Source organism: Pteropus vampyrus, unplaced genomic scaffold, assembly GCF_000151845.1.
Source record: "Pteropus vampyrus isolate Shadow unplaced genomic scaffold, Pvam_2.0 Scaffold39, whole genome shotgun sequence".
Taxonomy (NCBI): domain Eukaryota; kingdom Metazoa; phylum Chordata; class Mammalia; order Chiroptera; family Pteropodidae; genus Pteropus; species Pteropus vampyrus.
The window spans coordinates 9,536,882-9,561,732 of NW_011888820.1; the positions used below are offsets into that span (position 1 = coordinate 9,536,882).

The 24,851-nt window shown below is 36.7% G+C and overlaps 1 protein-coding gene and 1 pseudogene across 1 annotated transcript in view; one reads left to right on the plus strand and one right to left on the minus strand.

The window, feature by feature from the left end:
• Nucleotides 1-24,851, plus strand: part of LMNB1 (lamin B1) — a 49,507-nt gene that overhangs the window by 4,902 nt on the left and 19,754 nt on the right. The window contains exons 2-5 of the mRNA XM_023529606.1: nt 5-325; nt 19,885-20,041; nt 20,679-20,804; nt 23,770-23,947. Coding sequence (XP_023385374.1) covers nt 5-325; nt 19,885-20,041; nt 20,679-20,804; nt 23,770-23,947 — 782 coding nt within the window. The remainder of the gene's footprint in view (nt 1-4; nt 326-19,884; nt 20,042-20,678; nt 20,805-23,769; nt 23,948-24,851) is intronic.
• LOC111738524 lies at nt 6,409-6,527 on the minus strand (annotated as a pseudogene).

Here is a 24,851-nt window from a genome sequence, read left to right on the forward strand (position 1 = left end):
GCAGCCGCGCCGGCGGCCCCTCCACGCCGCTGAGCCCCACGCGGCTGTCGCGGCTGCAGGAGAAGGAGGAGCTGCGTGAACTCAACGATCGGCTGGCAGTGTACATCGACAAGGTGCGCAGCCTGGAGACGGAGAACAGCGCGCTGCAGCTGCAGGTGACGGAGCGTGAGGAGGTGCGCGGCCGCGAGCTCACCGGCCTCAAGGCGCTCTACGAGACGGAGCTGGCGGACGCGCGACGCGCGCTTGACGACACCGCCCGCGAGCGCGCCAAGCTGCAGATAGAGCTGGGCAAGTTCAAGGCCGAGCACGACCAGCTGCTCCTCAAGTGAGTGCTCGCTTGGCCACCGTGTTAGCGCGCGCGAGGGGCTGGGGACGCAGCTCGCGGCAGCCTCGAGAACTCTGGAGGAGAGCTAGGGCCGGCGTGCCCACGGCCTTCGGAAGAGGCTGGGTCTCGGTCTCCTGGATGGAGAAAGAATCTAGTATTTCTTAGCGGGTGCAGGGGTTGCAAAGGGGGCTTGAGTTGTAGCGATGGTGGGACCGGGAGGCATATTTCCTGAATGTGGCTACTCAGCAGGACCCGGCGATGTGCGCGCCTGGAGCTGCAGGAGCGCCGGGCTTCGAGCTTCGGATCCCTCTATAAAGAAGGGTCATCTTACGCCGGGGTACCGGGGCCCCAGGTGCCGGGAGGTGGCGCCCGGGCGCGCACTCGAATGCGCAACCCGGTTTCCGGCCGGGCGCGAGACAAAGCATCTAGTGGGTTTGCAGTGCCGGGGTGGCCGGCCGGGGAAGAATTGCTGTCCGCCTCAAGAATGAATGAGCACCGCGCGGGGCGGAGGGAGGAAGGGGAGGGACCTTCCTTAAGCGTCCCGGTCTCCTAGGGGTGGGTCTCGCTTTGGCGCGCTTAGTCTTGGCCCTGTGACATTTTGTGATCGTTCTGCGCCTGCCTTGAGAGAGGAGGGAGGGGCGGGGTCTGAACTCGCGCCACTGCCGGCCCAGGGCAAGTTGGGTTTTCAGGCTCGTTAGTTTTCACTGGGGAAGGTTATCCTTTCTGCGGAGACAGGCGGGATGCCCTTCGGTGCACGAGACTCGTCAACTGGAGTTTTGCGTGACATGGCCACCGTTCTCCGATCCGTAAACCGCCTACCCCCAAGGCAGCAGTACCTCCCTCAGCTTTTGCACCCCCATAATAATGGTATTTCGGGTCATGGAAAGACCTTGCTCAGTCCCTATGTCTGTCATTGTGCTGACAGGCCAGGACAAATGAAAGGGTGTGTAAATGTGGAGTGTTGTGGCTTTGTAATTATTTCATCTAGGGGCCTCTGAGTTTTAATTCTATTGTACAGAGGTAAACTTGCAAACCTTTGCTGATCCTGCTTTGACTTTCTGATGAGCAAAGTGGCATAATCGTCATCGTTGGGCAACTTAATGTTGATTTCATGCTCAGAGGTTTGCTAAATTTGAGTCCAGAATTCACGGTCTCTATCCCCGTTGCTAATTAAAATTTTGCCAAATAAAAATCGATTTTGACTTTGATTCCGTTTGCCCCTGGATGTCTTTCTGTCTTTATCCATGCGAATGTCCCTGTCTCAGTCTCTGATTTTGTATGTTTGAATCTGTACTTACTCCTTTATTAAATACTTGTAAAAACGTATGTGCACTTGGTAAAATATATATATGTGTGTATATATACACACATATATATGTGTATATATATATATGTATATATATATGAACTGGTTTATAGTGAAAAATGAAAATAATCTACCTCTTTCCAGGGGACAATCATGTTTTTAAGTATTTAGTTCCATATCTCAAAAATAATAAGCTTGTATTTGTTTCTTGAAGTTACCAGTCTTTAGAGTCATATTTTGCAATGGATCCATTCACTGACACCACTGTCTCCATCTTCCTCCAAATGTTTTGTTACTGAATTTATTGAAATCTTAGATACCATTGCTTGTATGACCCACCATTATTATGGGTACCACTAAGAAGAAAAAAAAACATCAGGGCCAGTTATGTAGAACCCATCTTGTTAGACCCATTCTAGTTTCAGAGATGTTAAAATGTGACAGTGATTAAGTGCCAGTTACTGTTCTGTGTAAGGAGGATACAGAGTTTAAAAAGAAAAAAGTTACTGACTTTATGTTTCTGAGAACACAGTAGAGGAGGTACCCAGCAAGCAAATAAATATTGCATTTCATCTAATCTGAGGCATTTTGATGCTGGTACTTTTATAATCTTTCTGGACGTATCCATTGACAGTTTTTCACCCAGTAACAGACTGCCACCTGACTGATGTAGTTGTAAAATGCTGTGTATGGATTGTAAAGTGTATGCTGGTTTTCATTACGATAAGTGTGAGATGTGTGTATTAGATCAATGAATATGTATGTGACTATATTGGTAATAACAGATACTAGGCAATAAAAATACAGCAGGTGAAGGGATAGTGTGGTTAAGTCTGAGAGACTGACGAAAATAATCTCAGATGCCAAATAGTGTCCTGGGATTATATTTTTCTTAAGTCTGTACATATATTCGTGTTGTCAGGATTAGGTGTACAATAGTCTCCTCTTATATGAGGGGGATATGTTCCAAGAATACTCCCCCCTCACCCCCCCCACCAGTGGAGAGTGCCAAACCCTATATACGTTATGTTCTTCCCAGTACATACGTACCTATGATAGTTTAATTTATAAATTAGGAATAGTAAGAGATTAAAACAACTGATAATAAAATAGAACAGTTCTAACAATATACTGTAATAAAAGTTATGTGATTGTGGTCATACATTTCAATGTATCCCTTGCTGAAGTCTTCACATAGGTTCTTTGCATTCTGGTGCAACATGTTGCCATCAATCAGTATGTTTTCTGTCTTTCACAAACAAATTGAATGGCTTTTCCATCTTAATTTATTATGCACTGTAGCTGAAATTTTTGCAGTTTCGGGTTGGGCATCAAAACTAGCACAGATTTCTTTTTCCTTTACAATTTCACATATAGAAGAGTCATTCTTAGTGTAGATTTAGCAACCTCAAGATTTTTTTTTTTCTACTTATTAAGTCGAGACCTTTCACCTTTTTGCTTAAGGGAAGCACTTTGTAGCTTCTCTTTGGCATATTTGAATTGCCAGCATCACTACTGCTGCATTTGGGGGCTATTATTAAGTATATAAGGGTTACATGAACATACACACTGTGATACTTCAAAAGTCAATCTGACAACCAAGAGGGCTACTAAGTGACTAATAATAGGTGGTTAGTGAATACAGCTTGGATTTGCTGGACAAAGAGATGAGTTACACCACAGGTGAAATGGAAGACAGCACGAAATTTCATATTTACTCAGAATGGCTTGCAATTTAAAACTTATTGTGTATTTCTGGAATTTTCCATTAGATAGTTTTGGACTGCGGTTGACTGTGGGTAACTGAAATCTTGGAAAGTGAATCCATGGATGGGGGCTGCTGTATTTTTTTTTTCCTAATATGCCATCAGTTGCTCAAAACATGCCCCATTTTCCTTTGTTTCATATTTCAACTCTAACTTTCCTTATACAATTTTGTCCCTAAATAGCCTTTAATTTTTTTGTTGTTGTTAACTAAAGAAATATTTGTCTTCTGCATGTCTTCAAACTCTTTAAAGATATGTAATCATAATACCTGTTACATAGTCTGCCTTCTGTGGAACTCTCTGCACTTTAAGACGTGTAGCTGACATCCTAGGAATTTACTGGATTTAGATCCAGTTTCCTCCTGGGTCATATATTTTCCTTTCCTTGGTTTCTTTCCTCATTTTGTTGGAGAACATTTTTAAGTAATTTATTCAGAAAAGATGGCAGGATATAAACTTTCCGACTCCTATGTGTTTGAAAATAAGTTTGTTTTGTCGCATGCCGAATTGAAAGTTGGGCTAGGTATAGAATACTGGTTTAACATTTTTCCTTAGAATTTGGAAATTACCATATTGCTCCATTGTGTTTTAGCATCTAGTATTGTTAATGTCGGTCTAATGCCAGTCAGTTATTTTCTTTCAGTAATTGCTTTTGTTTTTTCTCTCTGGAAGCTTTTGGAATTCTTTTATTCTGGTTTTCTGAAATTGCATGGTGATAGGTCTAAATATGGATATTCTGTCATGTATCCAGCTGTTATAAGTGAGTCCTTTCAGTTTAAAGGCTTGATTTCTGTTTAGCTTTGGGAAACTTACTTTATTCCATACCTTTTCTCTGTTCTATTTTCTTTGTTTTCTCTAGTTGGAATTTCAAGCCCCTTTGTTTCTTGTTTTCTCATATATATATATATTTTGGCATTCTCTGAAATTACTTTCTCTTCTCCATCACAGTAGTGATATTTTAAAGGCAGAAATCATATTTTAAATTCTGAGATCTTTTGGTATAGTTATTTCTTTTATTCAGCTTGTTTCTATTTTCAAAATGCATTGTTTTCTTTAGTTGAATATAATATTTAGGGTTTTCTTTTTAAATTTCGCTTTAGTTAATTGGATTATCTCTTCCTCCCTGGTCATTTTGTTTTTTTTTTTTTTTTTTGGCTACTGAGTTTGATCCTTGGTTTGATCCTATATTTAACAAATAATGTCTGGTCGAGTATTAACTTATTAACTGCTGTTATTGTTCAGGTAGCCCTTCATGCATTTTCTGAATAGAGGAACAAATTAGGACCTTTTTAGATATGAATGGGATGTGTTGTTGGCCAGCTTGTTGGAGAGTTTGCATTTAAACTGAGGAAGGCCACATGCAAAGCTGTTCCATGAATTAATCTAAGTTTGCCTCACTATCCTCTGTAGCCCCTGTGTAAATGTTCTGTGAAGTGTACTTTTGTCTACATTTCTTCTAGAAATTTGTTGAAATGTCTGCTAATGATCCCTTTCCTGTTTATTTTGGTGCTATGGATTTATATTACATAGTATGCTTTACTGATTTTTTATTAGGGTCTAGTGGGGAGGCTAATGCCTGTGTGTAGTAAGCTATCACCTTGGAAATCAGTTAATTTTTAGCAATAATTGAAGTTTAATTTATAAGATGAAAAGAAAGAAATGTCTTATTGTGTGTTTGGGTCCTTTAAGGTCTTTTATTTGCTTAAAAATAATTTTCCGTATTTACTTTATTGGAGCCAGAGTCTTTGTAATTAGTCTATCATTTAGGTAGATTTAGATTAAGGAAGTAGTCTTGAGAGAATTATGGTTCAGAAATTACTAAGTCCTCTTTTGGTTCTCCAGCACACAACATTCCTCAAAGACAGAATTTGTGGAGACACTTGGTCCTGCTGTAGAGAATTTGACAAAGCTTCCATGAAGGTGGTCTTCGTATCCACAAGAAAAGAGACCTCAGATTTCTAAGATAATGCTACTCCAATTCAGTCCAAGTCTAATTATATTTTGTTGGAAGGTTTTTTGGGAACAATTTCTGAAAAGAATGATGATGAATGCCATCAGTCAGCACTTCAAACAAAAAGTAAAGAAAGATTGACTTATTTCAGAATTTCAGTATTAACTAAATATGCAGGAAACTAGATATAAGAGTAAATTGACTGTGTTGATTATCTTTCAGTAACTAATTTTGTAGATGTATACGTTTCTTTTTCCTTCAGTGATACAGGTCCATAATCTTTTATGTAAAATCCTTATGGCCATATATGTTTTGGAAATAAAAGCAATTCCAATTTTAAGAAGGTAGTATGATGTGCACATATTGTACACAGCACCTTCAATGGGGTTTGGGATACCCCTTCATAGTAAAACAGTTATTTCTGCAGGGAGAGATGTGAATAGTCACAGTAAGTACAGAAAGACCACTACAAATAGACTCAACATCCATTCAGGTCTGGTTTTGTCACCAAATGAATTACGAAAAATTTAATTTTTAGAACTCTGAAAGTGCATGTAAGAGATTGTGGATTTGTGTTTTAAATTGACTGCTTATTATGTTCACTTGACTCATCAGATTCTAGAAGTTGTCTTTTATTCCTCATTTGGTTTATAGTAAACATTAAAGCTTGAAAATATGCAAAATTAACTGAGTTTTTCTTTGAGAATTATGACCGAATCAGGAAAATGGTGATAGGGGCTCATTGGTATTATCTACTATATAATAAGATTGTAGGATTGTTTGAAATGTTGAGCAAGCGAATTTACTGTCCTTTCATTAAAAATTTTTTTTAAAGGTTGTTCTAAGAAACAGTTTAACATCTTAATAGGCATAAGCCCTTAGAGCCAATATTTGAGATATCGTACAAAAGTTTTGTTATTTAAAGCAGAATATCATCAGTGCTTTAAAAAATTTTTTTTTAAATTTATTTTATTTATTTTTTAGGCGAGGCAACCTTTGATTGACTTCACAGATTGCAAGGACCTTGTCAGCTTATAGTCCCTTATTTTTTTATTTTTTACGCCTACAGCACCTGGTCTTCCTAGGTGGTCTCCTATCCAAGTACTAACCAGGCCCAACCCTGCTTAGCTTCTGAGATCAGACAGAATCGGGCTTGTTCAGGGTAGCATGGCCGTAGACCCAGTCGGTGCTTTTCAAAAATATTTATTTTATGGAAATAAAAAGTTTTTTTTCCCTTCCAAACAGAATAAAATATAATGTTGATTGTGTTTTTTTCATGGTATATATAGACCTGAAGATTTGTAGACTTCCTCCTTCCATCCACAAACATCCTTGCATTGAGGAGGGTGGGTTTGAAGTTGGGATCAAGCCTGCATACTTATATTCCTTTGGGGAAAACAGCATTCTTTTGATTTTGCTTTCTCAATACATTAGTAAGGAAACCTCTAATGGGAAATTTGGATTTGTATGTTTTCATTTAAAAAATGCGTACAGATGCTGACATGCTACTAGCAAGTATAATTGGGACAGTGTCTATTATAATAGTCTGAGATAGAGTAGTATCAAGCAGAAGCACTACCTGAAGTTGCAGCTTTCTACTTTTGGTGACTTGGGACAGGCACTTAACTCTTTGAGCCCTCATTCCTCATTTGTATAATTGGGGCAAGTAGTAAGCAATAGTTTTCTGAATCTCAGGAAGAATGAAAAAACAGACCTTTTCTATTCTGTCATTTACTTGTCTCATAATAATGGATGAATTTTATCCAAATTAGGAATTTGAAGAAATTAAGAGGCATACTGAAATGTAATTATGATAAACTTATTTTCTGTTTCTTAGTGGAGAAGGGGGTGGGGATTTACTATTTATTTGAACTTAATATATATTTACTCTGTTGGATTTCTATATATTTTGGTCATTGAATGAAATTTACGAAATGCACATAGGCTAAACAAAATCTTCAGAGTTGTTTTAACATTTATATTTTTCAGTTTTCAAATCTAAAGTAATAAATGCTAATCTATCTGCTTTAGGGAGTTTTCTTTGTACATAAGATGATTAATTGAAAAATAAAAACCTTTATTCTGTGTATTACTTGGGCTTTCATTTTTTATGTCCTGATTTTGTCCTGGTAGAAACACTTTGACAGTAACACTCTGGCCTTAATATGAGAGCTGTAAAACTTCATGTTAAATATACTTTAATTTTCAAGGGAAGAACTGGAAGGATGAAATCCCTAAAATTGCTGTTTAAAGTCTAGGAAGCAGGTCCTAAGTAATTAAACTGTCATGACACTTCCTTCCCTTGCTTTCAAAGGATGTTTGGTAGAGCAAGATATCTTTTGGAGTTGTTTATTTAACCTAGGGTATTAGACTAGGTAATCTTTTGGTGTACCCAGATTCAAGGAAGTAAAGATACAAAGTGAAAAATAAAGCAGTATAAAAATAATGCTGCTGAGTCTTTTTCCTCTGCACTGTCTGTTAGGTTTGTTCTTTCATTTGTCCAGGTGATGTCACCTTTGATATGTCTGAGTTAGAGATCTTTAGATTTTGTTATCATCCGTGTAGGCCTATTTCATGCACAGATTGTGAGAATGAGCCTTAGTTGTCATTTGGGTGATGGAACCCAGTCTAACTGAAGTTCCCATTTGGGGATCTAAGGAATTTTTCTTATCAGAGTTTTAACTCCTTTTTTTCCCTGCCGATATTTTTATCGTAGGGTACATAATAAGTGAGATTTCCTTGGCTGATCTATTCACCTGGGCCTTTAAATTTTTAATTTTTTGCCTTCACTGCATGTAGACTTATCGATTATAGAATTATAGCATTTTTACTGCTAGGAGGGGTCTTAGATCATCTAATCTAACCAACTCATTTTGTAGACACAGAAATTGAGACCTAGAGAGATTAAAATACTTGTGCAAGATACAGGACAAAAAGACCTAACATTTCTTTTGTGCTTATTCTGCTTGCAAGGTACAATGCTATGTGCTTTATAGACACTCTTAAGGCTTATGATAACTCAGTTGATGAGTGAGGAAACCTAAAGTTCAGAGTAGCTAAGTATTTTGCATAGAATTACTTAACAGATAAATGGTAGAGCTAGAATAGATCATAGCTCTGTCTTCTAGCAGGTTATAGGGTTTTTATATTTATATCGTCTCATTTGATCCTTACATCAGTGCTGTTCTGCAGGCATTATTCAGTTTACCAGCTGAAGCAGGCTCATAGTACTGTCATGTATTTTTGAGACTTGAAGTCTTACATAGGACAGTTAATTTTCAAATCCATTTGCGTGTTAACTTTTGGAAATGGTACTAGATGTATGTTTTTCACATTGCTGGTTCATAGCCCCTATGGTGGTAACTTTGAATTTGTCAGGAAGAGCGTAGTAATTGAAGCCACTGTTTGAAATACTAACTGAGGGCTTCATTTACTAATTAGGAAAGAGTAAAGATGAATTACTGAAAGACTTTCTCTTAGAAAGCGACTTTTCTGCTTTACTCCACGCTTTAATAATGATTTTCAAAGAAAGTTCCAAATAAATCTTTAGTTGTCATGACAGAAATATTCTTTTCATTTTTATTAAGTGCACATTTGTGGAACCTGTACTATGTGCCAGGCCTTGAACTAGAATGCTGGGAATAGAAATGGGTGCTCAGTCCCTGTTATCAGGTCGCTTATAGTCTAGTGTGGAAGACAAAATAAACACTAGAGTATTGTGATACTATAAATGTGATAACACTAATACAATGTAATAAGTGCTATGATAGCAGCAGCCACATAGAGCTATGTAGAGACAGAGAATACCACCTGAGGCATACTAGGAGCCTTGTGAAGTTTTGAAAGACAACCCAGGGGAATTGGGGAGTCAGTGATAGCTGAGGTAAGTGTTGGGAGTTGATGTCTAAAGGAAAACTGTTAGGAGTGGGTGCTGCATTGAATGGCAAATACGTTATTGAACTGAAGCCATGTATATATAAACAAGTATAGAAGTTTGTGTGTTCGTGGGGTGGGGTGGGGTGGTATACTTTAATGTAATGAAGAGCCTCAAGAATTTCAGGCAGAAGAGTGACGTGATCAGTCTGGCTATTCTGTGGAGATAAAGAGTAGAGGTAAAAACACTACTTCGGGTACTTGGGGAGTAACGAGGCAATAACTTCTGAACTGAGATAGGCAGTAGGAAAGGGCAGAAGGTAGATTTAAGAGATATTGAGCATGAGAAATTAGGGAGACTAGAGTCTAGGGTGACTGCTTCTTCGCATTGGTGTCTAGGGAGATAGAGTTGATCTTAACAGAGATTGATAGAGAAGGAGCAGGTTCGGAAGATCTTATTCAGGGCTAGCGGTGTTAGTGGTGTTTGTTGGACTCCAGGTGGAGATGTCAGCCGACAATTTGGGGTACTCCGGAGCTCTGAAGAGAGACATGGATTGGAGAGACAGTTTTAGAAGCATGGGCGATATTTGGGTGTAGAGAGAAAAGAGAAGAGAGGGCAAAGTCAGAAACATGAGAAACATCTACATAAGAGGACTAGGTAGAGGAAAGAAAACCAACACTGGAAATGATAATTAATAAGAGGGGTAAGGAAGGAATTGAGTCATGGAATAAGGAGATTTACTAAGGAATGCTGGTGTAGTTTTGGTTTGGTAAGTCCTAAAAAGTACTCACTGACTGGTGTCTGGGAGAGCTTGATGCTAGTGAAGAGCAGAGGGGTCAAAGCCACTGACTGTGCTTGAGGAAGGATTGGGAAGAAAGATCATGAGCTTAGATCATGTGAAAAGAATGTTGGCTGTGAAGGGAAGGAGACGTTCTTAAAGGTTGATTTTAAGTAGAGTCTTACTTGATGCTTATGTAACAAAACATCGGGTAGGACATCAGAACACTTATCCCTTTAAGATTTTGTACTTAACAAAAGTGATCACATTTGCTTAAAACACTTTAGTAGCTTCTAGGATACAGACTAAAATCCTCAGTGTTACCTAGTCGTAGGGTGACCATATATAATTTAGCATCCAAACAGGGATACAACTGTGTGTGAAAGAGGGAGCTATTAATAATTTTTCTGGGACAACTGGCACAAATGGAAATTGTCCTGGGCAAACTCTGGGACGTAAGGGTCATCCTACCTTAAAGTTCTTTCCTGCATCAGCTGGCTCCTGCCTAACTCCAGTTTCACCTCACACCACTCTTCGTTTTGCTCTTTCCTCTCTAACCATCACGTCCTTTATTCAGTCCCGCTCACATGCTCCCTCTTAACATAAGGCCTTTGCATATGGGGTTTCCTTTTTCTGGACTTCTCTCATCATTGGGTTAACTCCTCATCCCTCAGATCTTCATTCTGTTCGTTTCTTAGGGAAGTCTTCCCCAACTATCAGATTTCTCTAATACGAGCCTTGATAAAAGCGAACCTATGACTAGCTAGCAGTGTGTGTGTGTACATAATTTAAGGACTCAAAGAGAGTTCTCCAAGGCTTCTCATGAAAAGGATTATCTTCAACTATTTCACTTCTCCTTTGGTATTTATACCTAACTGGTATGGGACACTATTGACTTTGTGCTGTGGAAGATAAGAAATTGAGTTTTTCATTCTGTTCTTTATATTTTTCTTCCCCTTATCCAGTGGTCATACATTACATTTTAGTGTAGATCAGCTTTTGGTATTTAAAGTATTAATTCAGTGCCATCCACAAATGCTTCTATAATACCAATTAGCTCCTTCGTGACTGGTAAATAGAGAAATGATATTAAAATTGAAAGTTGTGTTGATTTATATATGAAAAGTAAAGGGGAGCCAGGAAAGCAAGCGAGAATTCAGAGGGAAAGAAAGCCCTCAGCTTCGCTTTTAACTCTCTTTTAAGAAATTGAAAAGTGAGTGCTTACACCCAGGGTTTCCTCCCTCAGAAAGGTGCACCCCAACTTTGTTCTTACAGCTCCACTCCTGTCTCTATTGTCTCGATCCCTGCAAGCCAGCATGTCCACTGTTTTTATTTCAAGCATCTCTTGAGGCAGCTCTGGCCACACTGACTGACTGCCTGGGTTGTCCAAGTCATATCCTGAGCTACTAATTATTATTTATGTTATTGCTACTGCTCTGGTTACAAAACTGCATAGGTTTGGAGTGGTTTGTTCTAACCTTATTTTTTCCATTTGCTGTTAACTTTTGATGTGTGCAGAATGCAAGAGTTTTCAGGAATACATATATTGTGTTATAGCAGAAATTCTTATACTGTATGAACAGGAATCCCCAGCAGAACTCAGTAGTATACGATTAGTTTTTCTTTACTGTATCACCTTTTGATTACCTACAAAAATAGCATTTTTTTCCACTTAGTTTTATATAATTATATAGGAAGACTATACAGCAGTTGTTAAAACGCCAAGTCATTTGGAATCATGAGATTTCCTATTAGTTTTGTTTTATTAAAGAAGTATCTTTTGAAGATGTGTTCTAGTTTAGTTGCATTGTGTAAGCATTGGTAATTTTGGTATAGAATTCTAAGTTGTAAATAATATTTCTTCGTGGTATTGAAGGCTTTCTTTGTAGCTGAGAAGTATTGATGAGTGAAAATTGAAAGCTCATAGGATCTTTTTGGTCCTGTACTGAAATTTCACAAGGATGTTTCTTGGTGTGGCTCTCTTTCCATCCATTGTGTTGGTCATTTGGTGGGAATTTTTTAGTCTGGAAATTCATGCCTTTCAGTTCTTGGAAACTTAAATTATTTTATGGGCATTTTCTCCTCTTTTATTACATTCTGACTCCTGTTAGTTAAATCTTGGACCTTTCACATTTATCCTCTAGTTTTCTTAAAAATTTTTTTCTCTACTGTATGTTCTCAATTTCATCTTCCATTTTTGCTATCTTATTTTAAATTTCTAGTAGCTTTTTGTCCTTGTTGAATGTTTTTTTTTTTAGTAGAATACTGGTCTTGTTTAAATTTCATGGATGCGGTATTATTTTTTTCAGAAGTCTTTGTATTTAGGTCTTTGTATCAGTCAGTGTAGGAAATGGAAAACACTAGGTATTTTAAGCAGAAAGGAAAACAATATGGGATATTGGTGCTCAGAAAAAATTATTAGAAGAGCTGGAAGAGCAGGGACAATGCTGAGAATACTGTAAAACTGACCTTGGGAGCTTTTATATTGAGGCCACTACTGGAACTATTGAATTTAAGAAAACAATGTATAGCTATAGTTCAGGACCAGGAAGCTGCCACTGCTATGGTACGAACAACTGTCTTACGGCACCCAGCGAACTGGAGAATGGACTTTGGAACACTGTTTCAGAAAAATTTCACAGACCAATGTTCCTTATGAATATAGGTGTAAAAATTCCCAACAGAATGCTAGCAGACTAAACCCACCAATAAGTGAAAGTATTATATGTCATCACCAAGTAGACTCTGTCCTGGGAGCGCAAGATTGGCTCAGTCTTTGAAAGTCAACAATGTAGTATTAATAGAATGAAAGTACAAAAGTACAAAAGCCCTACTATCATCTCAACAGATGCAGAAAAAGCATTTGACAAAATACACTCTTTCATAATAAAAATTTTCAAATGAGAGATAAAGAACTTCTTAACCTCATAAAGGGTATTTATGAAAAACCTATGAATCATGTCATGCGTAATGGTAAAGACTGTCTGCTTTCTCTCTGAGATCAGGAATAAGACAAGGATGCCATGCCCACTCACCATTTTTATTCAACATTGTGTAGGAGGTTCTAGCCAGGGCAATTAGGCAAGAAAAAGAAATATAACACGTTTGGATTGGAAAGGAAGTAAAACTATCTCTGTTTGCAGATCACATAATCTTGTAAATAGTTAAGTATTAAGGAATCTGTAAAAAGCAAAAAACTCTGGAGAGCTAATAAACAAGTTCAGCAAGGTTCAGGATATGAGAGCAATATATAAAACTCGATTGTATTCCTGTACACTAGCAATGAACAGTCAGTCCAAAGATGAAATAAAGAAAACTTCATTTTCAAGAGCATCAGAGAATGAAACACTTAGGAATAAGCTAAACGGAGGAAGTGCAGTGCAAGACTTATACACTGAAAATTACAAAACATTGTGAGAATTTAAAGAATACCTAAAGTGTAAAAATGTTTCATGTTCATCGATTGAAGGACTTAATATTAAGATGGCAATTCTTCCCCAGTCGACTTATAGATTCAATGCAAACTATCAAAATCACAGCTACCTTTTTTTGCAGAAATTGATAGGCTAACCCTAAAATATGTATGGAAATGCATGATACTCAGAATAGCCAAAGCAATCTTGACAAAGAACAAAATTGGAGGACTCAATTCTTTTTTTTTTTTTTTTTTTAGGCAAGGCAATCCTTGGTTGCCCTCACAGATTGCAAAGACTTTGTCATCTTATAATCCCTTATTTTTTATTTTTCACGCCTACAGCACCTGGTCTTCCTAGGTGGGTCGTCTCCCATCCATGTACTAACCAGGCCCGACCCAGCTTAACTTCCGAGATCAGACAGGATTGTGGAAGGCTCAATTCTTGATTTCAAAACTTACTATAATGTAGTATGGACATAAGATAAGGACAGACAAATTGCAGATTTTAAGGATCTTGCTTGTTAGTGGAAAAATTGCACAAGGACAAAGAAGGTGGCCCCATGACACTTCTTTCATATTGCTTATGGATGCATTAGTTAAAGGCCTAATTTGCCATATATGTGGGTTTATTTCCAGGTTCTCAATTCTGTTTAATTAGTCTGTATCTGTTTTTGTTCCAATACCATACTGTTTTGGTTGCTTTGTAGTATAGTTTGAAATTAGGGAGTATGATACCTCTGGCTTCAGTTTCTTTCATCAGTGTCTTAGGGTTTTCAGTGCACAGGTCTTTCACCTCCTTGGTTAAATTTATTCAGAGGTATTTTATTCTTTTTGATGCAATTATAAATAGTTATCTTAATTTCTTTTCAATAGTAATTAGTGTATAGAAATGTCACAGATTTTTATATATTTCGTGTCCTGCAACTGAATTCATTTATTCTAACAGTTTTTTTGATGGAGAATAAGCCATTTTTTACTAGGACTTACGCTGTAAGTGTCCATTCTCCACTCATGTGCCTATTTATGTAAGTGATTTTTTTTTTCTGTTAAAGAAATGGTTCTGTGGTCCAGTCTTACTTAGTATTTTTCCTAATTTTATTGATTTCAATTAGGGTTTGCCTCTTTTTATTGGGTTGTTGCTAACTTGTTGATGGCTTAGTTTATTAAATGTGTGGCAGACTTTTATCGCCACCAAAAATTACTCATTGCACTTTTGAGTTTGCAAAAGCATCATAGTCTTTTTGCTTATGCGAGAGGAGACCCTTCTTAACAAGAATTGTGATTGCATGACTTTCTGGAGATTTTGTGTATTAAATTACATTTATCTTAATCACAGAGAAGTTTTTTTCCTCAGTAGAAATATTGTGGATCACATACCTTCTCCCTTTGGAGGGGAAAATAATTTGAGGACAGTATTGAAGCTGGTGAATGAATGTTGAGGGAACACATTTAATATGCAGTTTGAGTCTATAATTTTATGAAATGGATTATTTTAGGACAGAAGGTTTTTGTGTGGGAATATTAATAACCTTTACTTTAATCAGTTTCAAAAAATAAAGTTTATTTTTTTCTCTAAAAGTCTCATCTATGGCTAGATATAAAGGGCATGTTGATTCTGAACTCTGAGTATGAAGAGAGCCTCTCAGAAGCTGGATTATCCGACAGTCACTTGAATAACCACACTAGTGTTGAGTGGTGTCCAGCTGCCACCAGATAGCTGTTGAGAAGAACTTTAAGGTGAATTAAAACACAGAGTTTAAACAGCTGGTCCCAATTGGCCTGCTCTCCGTGTTGACTGGGTCTGTTTTGAGGAATTTAAAAATCCTTGTTTTGTGGATGTAATTCGAAGTAACAAATATAGAATGGTTTCTTTTGTGTTATCGGATTTTTTGTTGTTGTTGTTGTCTAGTTTATTTCAAATGTGTAGCTTTTAAAAGTCTATATTAAGTCTGTCAATATTATACCTTAGATGGATTGTTCTATAAGAACACATATTTCCAACAGATTTTATTCATTTTGCAAACATTTATTGAACACTTTCTTGTCTTTGTCCATTCTGATATATACGCAGTATAATTATTCTTGGTAAACTTCATGGAAGTGACATTTAATTGCTAGAAACTAAATTTACATGCCTTTTTCTAGGCATGTAATTATTCCATGGACTAAGTGATCATCTATAATTTGGGTCTCTTATTTTGAATTACTTAATATAACTCTCTGTACCTATATTACTGTATATGAAAATCAAAGATCAAGGACTGAGGTACTTGAGAAAATAGTGAAAATTATGGCACTTGTAAAAGAGGGAAAGCAGATTCTGGCATGGGTATAGATCCTCTCCTGAAAATGAACACAGGTTCTTTGTTCATAGGTACATTGCTGGTATTTTACACAGGCTGAACTGAAGAATTTCTTTTGTGGTTGTGTTACTGGCCAAACTAGACACTTCATTCAGCTGAGCATTTGTGGTGTAAACTGACCTGTGTGGTATAAGCTGATTGAGGAAATGTTAATCGAAAGGCAATAATTTACCAAAGCCTAAGGAATTAAAACTTCTAGATTGAGTTTCAGATTATGTTCTAAGTATTTGTCCCTGTGAGTTTACTTCTTGATTTCTGTTTCACACAGAAAGGTCTTAAGTGATTTTCTATGTTGTATCTGCAGTTTGACTTTATTTAAAATAAGCTTCTATAGTTATTGCCTATTAATGATGTATTTCCCCTAGGAATTCCTTTGAGCATTCATTTTCCAGGGATTCTGTAATTGGGTGCATTTTCTTATCTCCACTTCTTTATCGGGACTAGTCTGGAATGGAGTACACCTAGAGAAGTGAAGGCTACTCAGGGCGTGGGAGACTCGAGTTATCCAAACGGAAAGAGTAGTGCAGAGGCCAAGTAAAGTTCAAGCGGACACCAAGTTCGCTGAGTTCCATAGCCAAGTAGTTCAATGCAGAAGTGAGATTTGAGATGATGATCCCCAAACAAGTGAAGGCCAAGAAGCTGGAGAGTTGGAAAAACCAAGATGAGTAAAGCAATAAAGTATCATGATATGGCTTGCTGGTGGTAGGAAGGGTCAGATCAGGAGTAATTAAGAGAGTAGCAAGTAACCAGATGCATTTAGGTTAGTCCTACAGGCTTCAGGAGAGGGTAGGATGGTCCCAGATGGTTAATGGTCCCAGATTCTGTTGGGAAAGTACATCCATACTGTATTACTGAACTGTATCTGTTACTCTGAGTCACTCCATAGAATGTTAAAAGCAATCTAAATCTGTCCTTTCCAACTGGAGTTTTTTTTTTTTTTTAATGGCAGATATTTGTCAAGGCCTGGTTGCTTATTATGACTGGTGAAATTCAAACTTACTTGAAATGAAAGCTAATTTTATTAAAGGAAGACATTCTTAATTAGGATAGAGTATCAACTACATTTTATAAAACATTTTTTCTAGCTGAAATTGGAGTTTGGGTTCTTCTGTAAATATCTGCAGTAAGTGGGTATGTATTTTGACTTATATTCAGCACTGTGCATATTTCTAGTGTTAGACTCGCATGTTGAATTTAAATGAAAACACAGGACGATCTCCTGATCTGGAGGTAGGAATAGCTTAGGCTGATCGGTAACACTGAACAAATCCATTTAGGAAAAATAGTCAAAGAACAATGCCCACCAGCTGTTTGAGTGATGATAGCTTCTGGTGACTTTGGGTTCCCATCTAAGTTGCTCTTTGTTCCTGGGCATTGTCAGATGTTACTATGAGCTTAGGAGAGAGCTGCAGCCAATTCACGTGCATATGTTTTAGCATGTCAGTCCTGCAGGTTTCTGCACTTTGACCATGGTCTGATAGACCAGGACTTCCTGTATTGTATTTAATGAATGAAAAATGATAGTATGGTTAGAAAACTATGACTAGATTATGTTCAGGATGTAAAGTTGCTGCATGGCCTTTTGAGATCGGCAGCTCATGTAGCATTAAAACCCACTGAGTTATGGCTTCTGATCAGAAGAAGACTTGAGTGTTATCTTAAGAAGTTTTTCATGATCTATCCTGCCTAGGAAATTGGCAGGTGATAAGGGAGGACATCTAGGAATGTGACTTTTAGAAATTATAAAAGTGTTACAATCTTTTTTCCTAGGAAAAGACATGATATTTTACGTAGCGTAAAAAAAGCAGAATGGGTTTTTTGGGGGGAATATATGGGAGAGTTTTTTTTTTTTTTTAAACAACAATTAACAAAACAGTCATTATCTACAAGTTGTCTATGTAGAAGATAAAGGAATAGTAGGTCATGATCCTTGCCCTCAGAGAGTTCTCGGTCTCGAGGTGGCCGAGTACATGCACTAGTGGGTTTCTACGATAGTGTAATGTAAGTACGTGCTAGATGCAGGCGTCGTGTTCCACTCCTCCTTTTCCCTCCTGAGCCGGGGCATATAAGGATCGCTTTTATTTGCAGTTTTAAGCACATGTCTAATTTCTGATTTGTATCTGCCTAATTTGTTCAGTAATGTGAAAGTTACAGCTTTAAGAAAGAATTTGTAATGGGACAATGTATACATTTCACAGAATAACAATGATATAAGTGACTAAGAATTTGACATCAAATTTCACTTGATACCATTGGGTGGCTCAAGGTTCCACAAATAAATAGCAGGTCGTACTCATCCCCTTTAGTCCACCACTTCTTGTCTTAACTGGTCTTGATTTTCGCTAAATAAATCACCATATTCTAGACATTTAGGTTTACCTTCTTAATATTTGGCTTCTCATATTTCCTGCACTTAAGATGTTGCACAGTATCTTTCACTTGTAGTTTAACATTCTGAATTTGGAACCATGTACATATATTACTATCCACTAAATCAGTCAAATCAAACACACAGAACATGCAATAGCCTGTAAAGTTGGTGTGATTTTTTTTTTTCTTTTTTTTTTTTTAATTCAGTATCTTCGGCGGGCCATTTTGGTTTCTGGGAAGCATGGGTTCACTCTCCTGCCCGGGGGCACTGATTGAGAAGCACCACATTGTGATCCGAGACTTAAATATTTGACAGTGCTATAGTAGAATTTTTTATAATTGTTAAGTAGGAAATTTTGAGTCTGGATTTTGTAAATATTGTGTAATACTCTAAATAAAAAATCTTATGTATATTATATGTTTATTATATGTATCCCTGCCCAGCTCTGGTCATTTGTGTAGTGGTATAAAATAATGGCTCCTCCACAGACATTAGCTCTGTTCTATGGAATTGTCAGACTTAGGACCCAGCACTTGTTGGAACAAGCATGTTTGTTATAAATTAATGACCGTATGGTATCTTTTTTTTAACAGTTGATTTTCCTCCCCACCTAAACAAGTCTTCAGTGAAAGGCTGCCATCTTGTGGTTTTTAAAAATACAGGACTTAAGAAAAAAATTATTGATATGACTGCTGAGATTTTTTTTTAATGATACCAAAATGAGTAAAAATACTATTAAATCTTCTCTTCAAATTACATTTGCTTATCCTTTGGACAGATTTTTTTCTTCATTTTATTTTAATATCACAGATTTTTTTTTATTTCTATAAATTAAAAATTCCTTTTTTAGCCCACGTCAAACATTAGTAGTAGAAATGCTCTTGTACAATTGCAGTTTTAATTAAGAACAGGTATTGTGAATTTTGATATTATTAAGGCTTTTCTGGTGTCACTAATAATAGAATTACTTGGATAAAAAATATTGTTCTTTAAAATGTAAATATTTGACAAAATATATCCAGAGGAACTTTAATTTTATAATGTAGAGCTCCATTTAATAAAAAGTGATATTTAGAAGAAAAACCTCAATTTGGATCTCATTTTTGGGTAGTTAATATAAACCGAAGTAATTAATTTTTCTTCAGATTTTAGGGATGCCCTTATTTATAGTTAGGGAAATATTAAAATCACCTCTTATCTAAGCATTGGAAAGTGCTTGCGAGCTCAGGGTCAGTTCTTATTATAGTATCAAGGGAGTATGATATATCTTTAAATTATAAAAATACCTTTTAAAATAACTTCATTTATTTAATCTCATATATTTTATATCTTGATTTCTGTCTCCTGTACATCTTGGTTTATAATATTAATTGTATTTTAAAATAATAAATACTCATTTCTTTAAAAATGTCTTTTTACTGAAACGTAGTGCCTCTTTATAGAACAAGGAGGACATGTTCTCGCTCAGAGACAACCAGGATTCTGGTACATTGGTCCTTTGGACTTCTGTGACCTGTAGTTATTAGTAATCATGGAAAGGAAATCAATGAAAGAGAAAGATGTTATTTACAAAAAACTCTAGATATAATGCTCCTGAATTGCTCATCTAATTTTATGCAGATTATGGCAGCCTTTATTTAAACTGCCTCTTTTGTTTCCCCATTAAGCAGGGAGGGAGAAGGATTCAGGTCAGAAGTGTAATCCAATGTCTTGCACTTTTTCAAATGTTTTACAGTTATGCTAAAAAAGAATCTGATCTTAATGGAGCTCAGATTAAGCTTCGAGAATATGAAGCAGCACTGAATTCTAAAGATGCAGCTCTGGCCACTGCACTTGGTGACAAAAAAAGTTTAGAGGGAGAACTGGAGGATATGAAAGATCAGATTGCCCAGGTGAGTTTAAGGTAAACACTGCTGCTGAACCATAGTTGGCAGTTTAATTGCCTTACCTGTCCTAACTGCTTGATTGGTTTTAAAAGTTAGATTTTAAAGCATTTATTAATTTGTTTTTTTTTTTTATGGCTTATCTGAAAGAGTCTTGAGGTCGCTAACACACAAAGTGCCTTCACTCTTCATCATATCTTGATTATGCAGATCTTGTTGCTGCTCTTCTTCCTCTCTGTTGTGCTAATACTCATTCTGTTTCTTGCTCTCAAAGCCTGTTCAATTATTGTACCAAAATGTGAGAGGTAGGAAGAGAGTAGGTGTCATAATGGTGCTGTGCACACAGGAAGAAATGAAAGCAGTAGCTAAAATCATTGGTTTGAGTTTTGAAATGTAAGTCAGAGGCCTCTGTTCATTCCCTGTTGCCACTTACCAAATTTGAGAGATGTTTTCGATGTGGCACTCTGAGGGTAGGACCAGCAATTGAACACTAGTTCTGTTTTAAAGGTTATAATGAGGGGCTCTCAGACATTTGTAAATATATAGAAGTTGTAATATTTGACTTGATTCAATTTGTAGATGTCAGTTAAATTCATTACTAAATGATTGCCATATAATTTTCATCAATTCTTTTTCCTTATGTTAGTTGGAAGCCTCCTTAACTGCTGCCAAAAAGCAGTTAGCTGATGAAACTTTACTTAAAGTGGATTTGGAGAATCGCTGTCAGAGCTTGACTGAAGATTTGGAGTTTCGTAAAAACATGTATGAGGAGGTAACTATGTATAATTTTACTCTTTTGAGAAATGGAGGGGTTCCCCCTAAACTTATAACTGTAGATATAAAAATTGGGAGAAATTTTGTAGGTAAATTATTCAAGGTACTGCTGTGAAAAGGCTGCATATAAGAATTCAAGCCTTTAGGTTAAACATATGATTTTATTACTTCATCTGATTTATAAAGGCTTGGTCACAGCAGTTAATTACTGTCAATCTGTATAAGCATTTGTATTAGTTATCTATTGCTGCCTGACACATTACTCCAAAATTTAGCAGCTTAAAACCATAGACCTTTATTATCTCACGGTTTCTGAAGATCCAAGAATCTGAGAGTTGCTTGACCTAATGGTTATGCTTCAGGGTCTCTCACGAGGTTATAGTCAGGCTTTCAATCTAGGCTGGAGGAACTGCTGCTGAGCTCATTCACAGGCTGCTGCCAGGGTGTGCTAGTTCAGTATGCGCTTCTCCGTAGGGCTGCCCATAATATGGCTTCTCCCAAGAGTAAATGATGAGGGAGAGAGTGCAAGACAGAAGCCTCATCTTCTGTAAACTGATCCCTAAAGGGATATGCCATCACTGTCCATCACACCACACCATCACTGTACCATACCAACCATGATACAGTGTGGAGACTTTACACAACGGTGTGAATATCAGGAGGCAGCAACCTTTGGGGTCCATCTTGAAGGCTGGCTACCTGCAGCATTTATAGTTATATATGTATATTTTAAAATACCATTTATGAGCCTTAACATCTGTGATCAAACCTTGGGGGTTGAAGGCAGCAACTGTTGCCAAAAAAGAGGTAATAAAATTAAAGGGGAATGTATATTTCTCAAAATTGAAGAGGGTTGGAATTAACCCAATGTGAAGAACTTGCATTTAAATACTTAAATGCTTTTAGAAGTAATATAATTTTGAAAACAGTGACTAGCAATGATTTTAAAATAAGAACTTTTTGTATAAGTTAAATTTTTTTTAAACGGAGAAAAAAATAATAGAAATCTGACCATTTTTATAGTAATATAGTATTAAAATAGGTATCAGTGCCAAGTGCACTCACTGGACAAGCAGTCACACTTTGGACAACTCTCGAGTCAGTTTCTTATTTAAAAACGAAATACCAAACCCGTTTTTTTCTTCAAGGAGTGGTGTGAGGATTAGAGTGGAATACTGTGTGCAAAAGCTCCTTGTAAACTATAGTAATTGTTGTCATATAATTGTTAACTACAGTTTTACTTCGTAAATGGAGATATTTTTATATTAAGTTAACAATTTTATTTTGTTAAAATTGTTCTATCACTGCTTAGTTTTCTTTTTAATTTTTATTTTTCAATTACAATCGATATTAAATATTATATTAGTTTCAGGTGTACAGCATAGTGGTTAGGTAAATTTATATAATTTATAAAATGATTTCCCCCACTAGTCCCTACCTGACACTATAGTTATTATATTAGTGACTTTATTTCTTATGCTACACTTGACATCTCCTTGACTATTTTGTAACTACCAATTTGTACTTTTTAATCCCTTCACCTTTTCACCTACTCCCCCAATCCCCCTCAGGTGACCATCATTTTTTTCTGTCTATGAGTCTATTTCTGTTTTGTTTGTCGTTTATTTTGTTCTTTAGATTCCGCATGTGTGGATTTCTGCATCTTTACACAAGGAGTAGGGGTTTTTTTTCTAAGTCATTGACTTTACACACAGTAATAAGTGAAAAGTGGCATCAATAAAAAAGTAATTTAATATTTTTAGAGTGTTTGGGTAGCATCTTTAGAGGTTTGATTTTTGTTTTTATTGAGAATGAATTTAAAATACATATATTTTAACATGGAAGATATAATTCTCCTCAATAAATATACCTATGTTCCTTATTAGGAACAATTAAAGGGGCAAGAAAAGGAAGGAGAAAACCAGGAAGAAGAAGAAGGGAGGTAGACAAAGGGCAAAATTATTAGTAGGTGCTCAACGTTTGTTGAACTAAAATCTTTCATTTGCATGTTTTTCACTTTATTAAATAGCTGTGAGCCCTAGGAGGTTAATAGGAGAACTGGAATTTGAACCCGGTTTTCTGATTCTGTCAAGTGCATTTTCCTCTGCAAAGAACTGAAAGAAAGATGAGGAAAGGCATAGAAAAAGCACATGCAGTAAGATGATACAGAAACAAGATCTTCAGTGGGTTATATCTCCCTCTTGTGGCCTCTTTAATTATTGCCGTTAATGACAGGTATGTTGTAATTTCAAAGCTGGAAACTTGAATGGAAATTTTATTCTTGGACTTGTGTTCCTAGCCATTCTAGTTTTGGATAGTTCCTTAAAACATAAAGCGAAGGATTCTGGCTATATTTCTATTTTTTAGTAGTGAATTGTCATATGTACTTGAGATAGTAAAGTAATACTGTTAATAAAATTCTGTATCAGTTGATATTGATACCTTAGCACCAGCTCTTAAAATAAGTCATGTAAATTAGCTTGCTATGCCTACTATTGCATCCTAGTATGTTAAAGAAAATAGTTTTATTATACATAAGTCTCCTAGTTGACGTCCCAACAAGTTTAAGTTTTCATGTGGATTTTTTTCAGAGACATCCTTAGGCTTGTCAGTACAACAAGTTTATAAAAACAATTACTGTTCAGTGTGCATATTTATCCACGATTGCATGGTACTTCAGTAAGTCTTCCAGGCCATTCCTTGCCGTCAGAAAAATAAATAGCCTTGCCACTAAAAAGAAACAAAATTCCCAGGGCTTGAGATACTGCTATTTCTGTCATTAGTTTCATTTCAAAAGTCTTCTCATTTGAAAACAAAGGCAAAAAAAGTGTCTATTCACATGCCTACCCTAGGACAGACATGAGGAAGTTGGTGTGTAAAGCTTGAGGTGGCTCTGATGTCACTCAGACTTGTACCAGTGCAGCTATGATAAGTAATTTGGTTTCATATTATTTTTTTCCTAGGAGATTAATGAGACCAGAAGGAAGCACGAAACTCGCTTGGTAGAGGTGGATTCTGGGCGTCAGATCGAGTACGAGTACAAGCTGGCTCAGGCCCTTCATGAGATGAGAGAGCAACATGATGCCCAAGTCAAGCTGTACAAGGAGGAGTTGGAACAGACTTACCATGCCAAAGTGAGCAGCCTCTTCTGAGGACTGGTTTAAACTCTTAGCCATTATTTCACAGTCATCCTGAGGAACATGAGCTGATGTTTGCGTTGTTCTAGTTTTGTTAAATGAATTCTCCTAGTCTCCATGAAAATAGAAAATTGAGTTTTTAAAAAGCAGATGTCTATAAAGTAAATGTTACTGGAAACTATTCAAAGAAAGTAGGGTTATTCTAATTTTATCTGAGCTAAGGGTTTATCTTTGTACCATTGATCATTCATGTCATATAATAGTAGTTAAGCCCAAACCATGTGAAAATGCTTTTCTACTACTAATAAATACTAATCATGCTGTCCTGCACATCCATTTAATAGTTAATTTTCTGGACTGCATTTAATTTTCACTTGTCATTCTTGTACATAGGTTGTCACCACCACACTTGGGGCTTTTTTGAACAAACGCCAAGTGAAAGGCTCTGATATTTCTTCCTCTGCCACAGTTACTCATTTAAAGAATATTATGGAAACTTCCCACTTGTATAAGCAGATCATGCAAAAAACTGTAAAATCACTGAGTACAGGCTTTCTTAGTAAATGATTTTACCCCAGTGTGTTAAATGTTACATGATTTGATTAAAAAGAATTATGGATGGAGGGCTTAGAAACTTAGAGCCATAGAGCTGTTGAAAAATATTTTCATTGCAAGGCCTCAAACTGTTCGTGTTGCTTTTATTTAACCCATTTCATAGTAATTGGCTGGAGAAAGGGAAAGATCTTTTAAACTCTACATTCAATTGTCTGACATTTGTTCAGTGCTAGGCATTGTGCTAGGCCTTGAGGGAGCTAAAGTAAGGATTGGTGAGTCACATAGACAGTGGCCTCAAAGGGAGAGACAACATACAGAAAAATGTGCCCGAGACACACGCAGAACTGAATGTT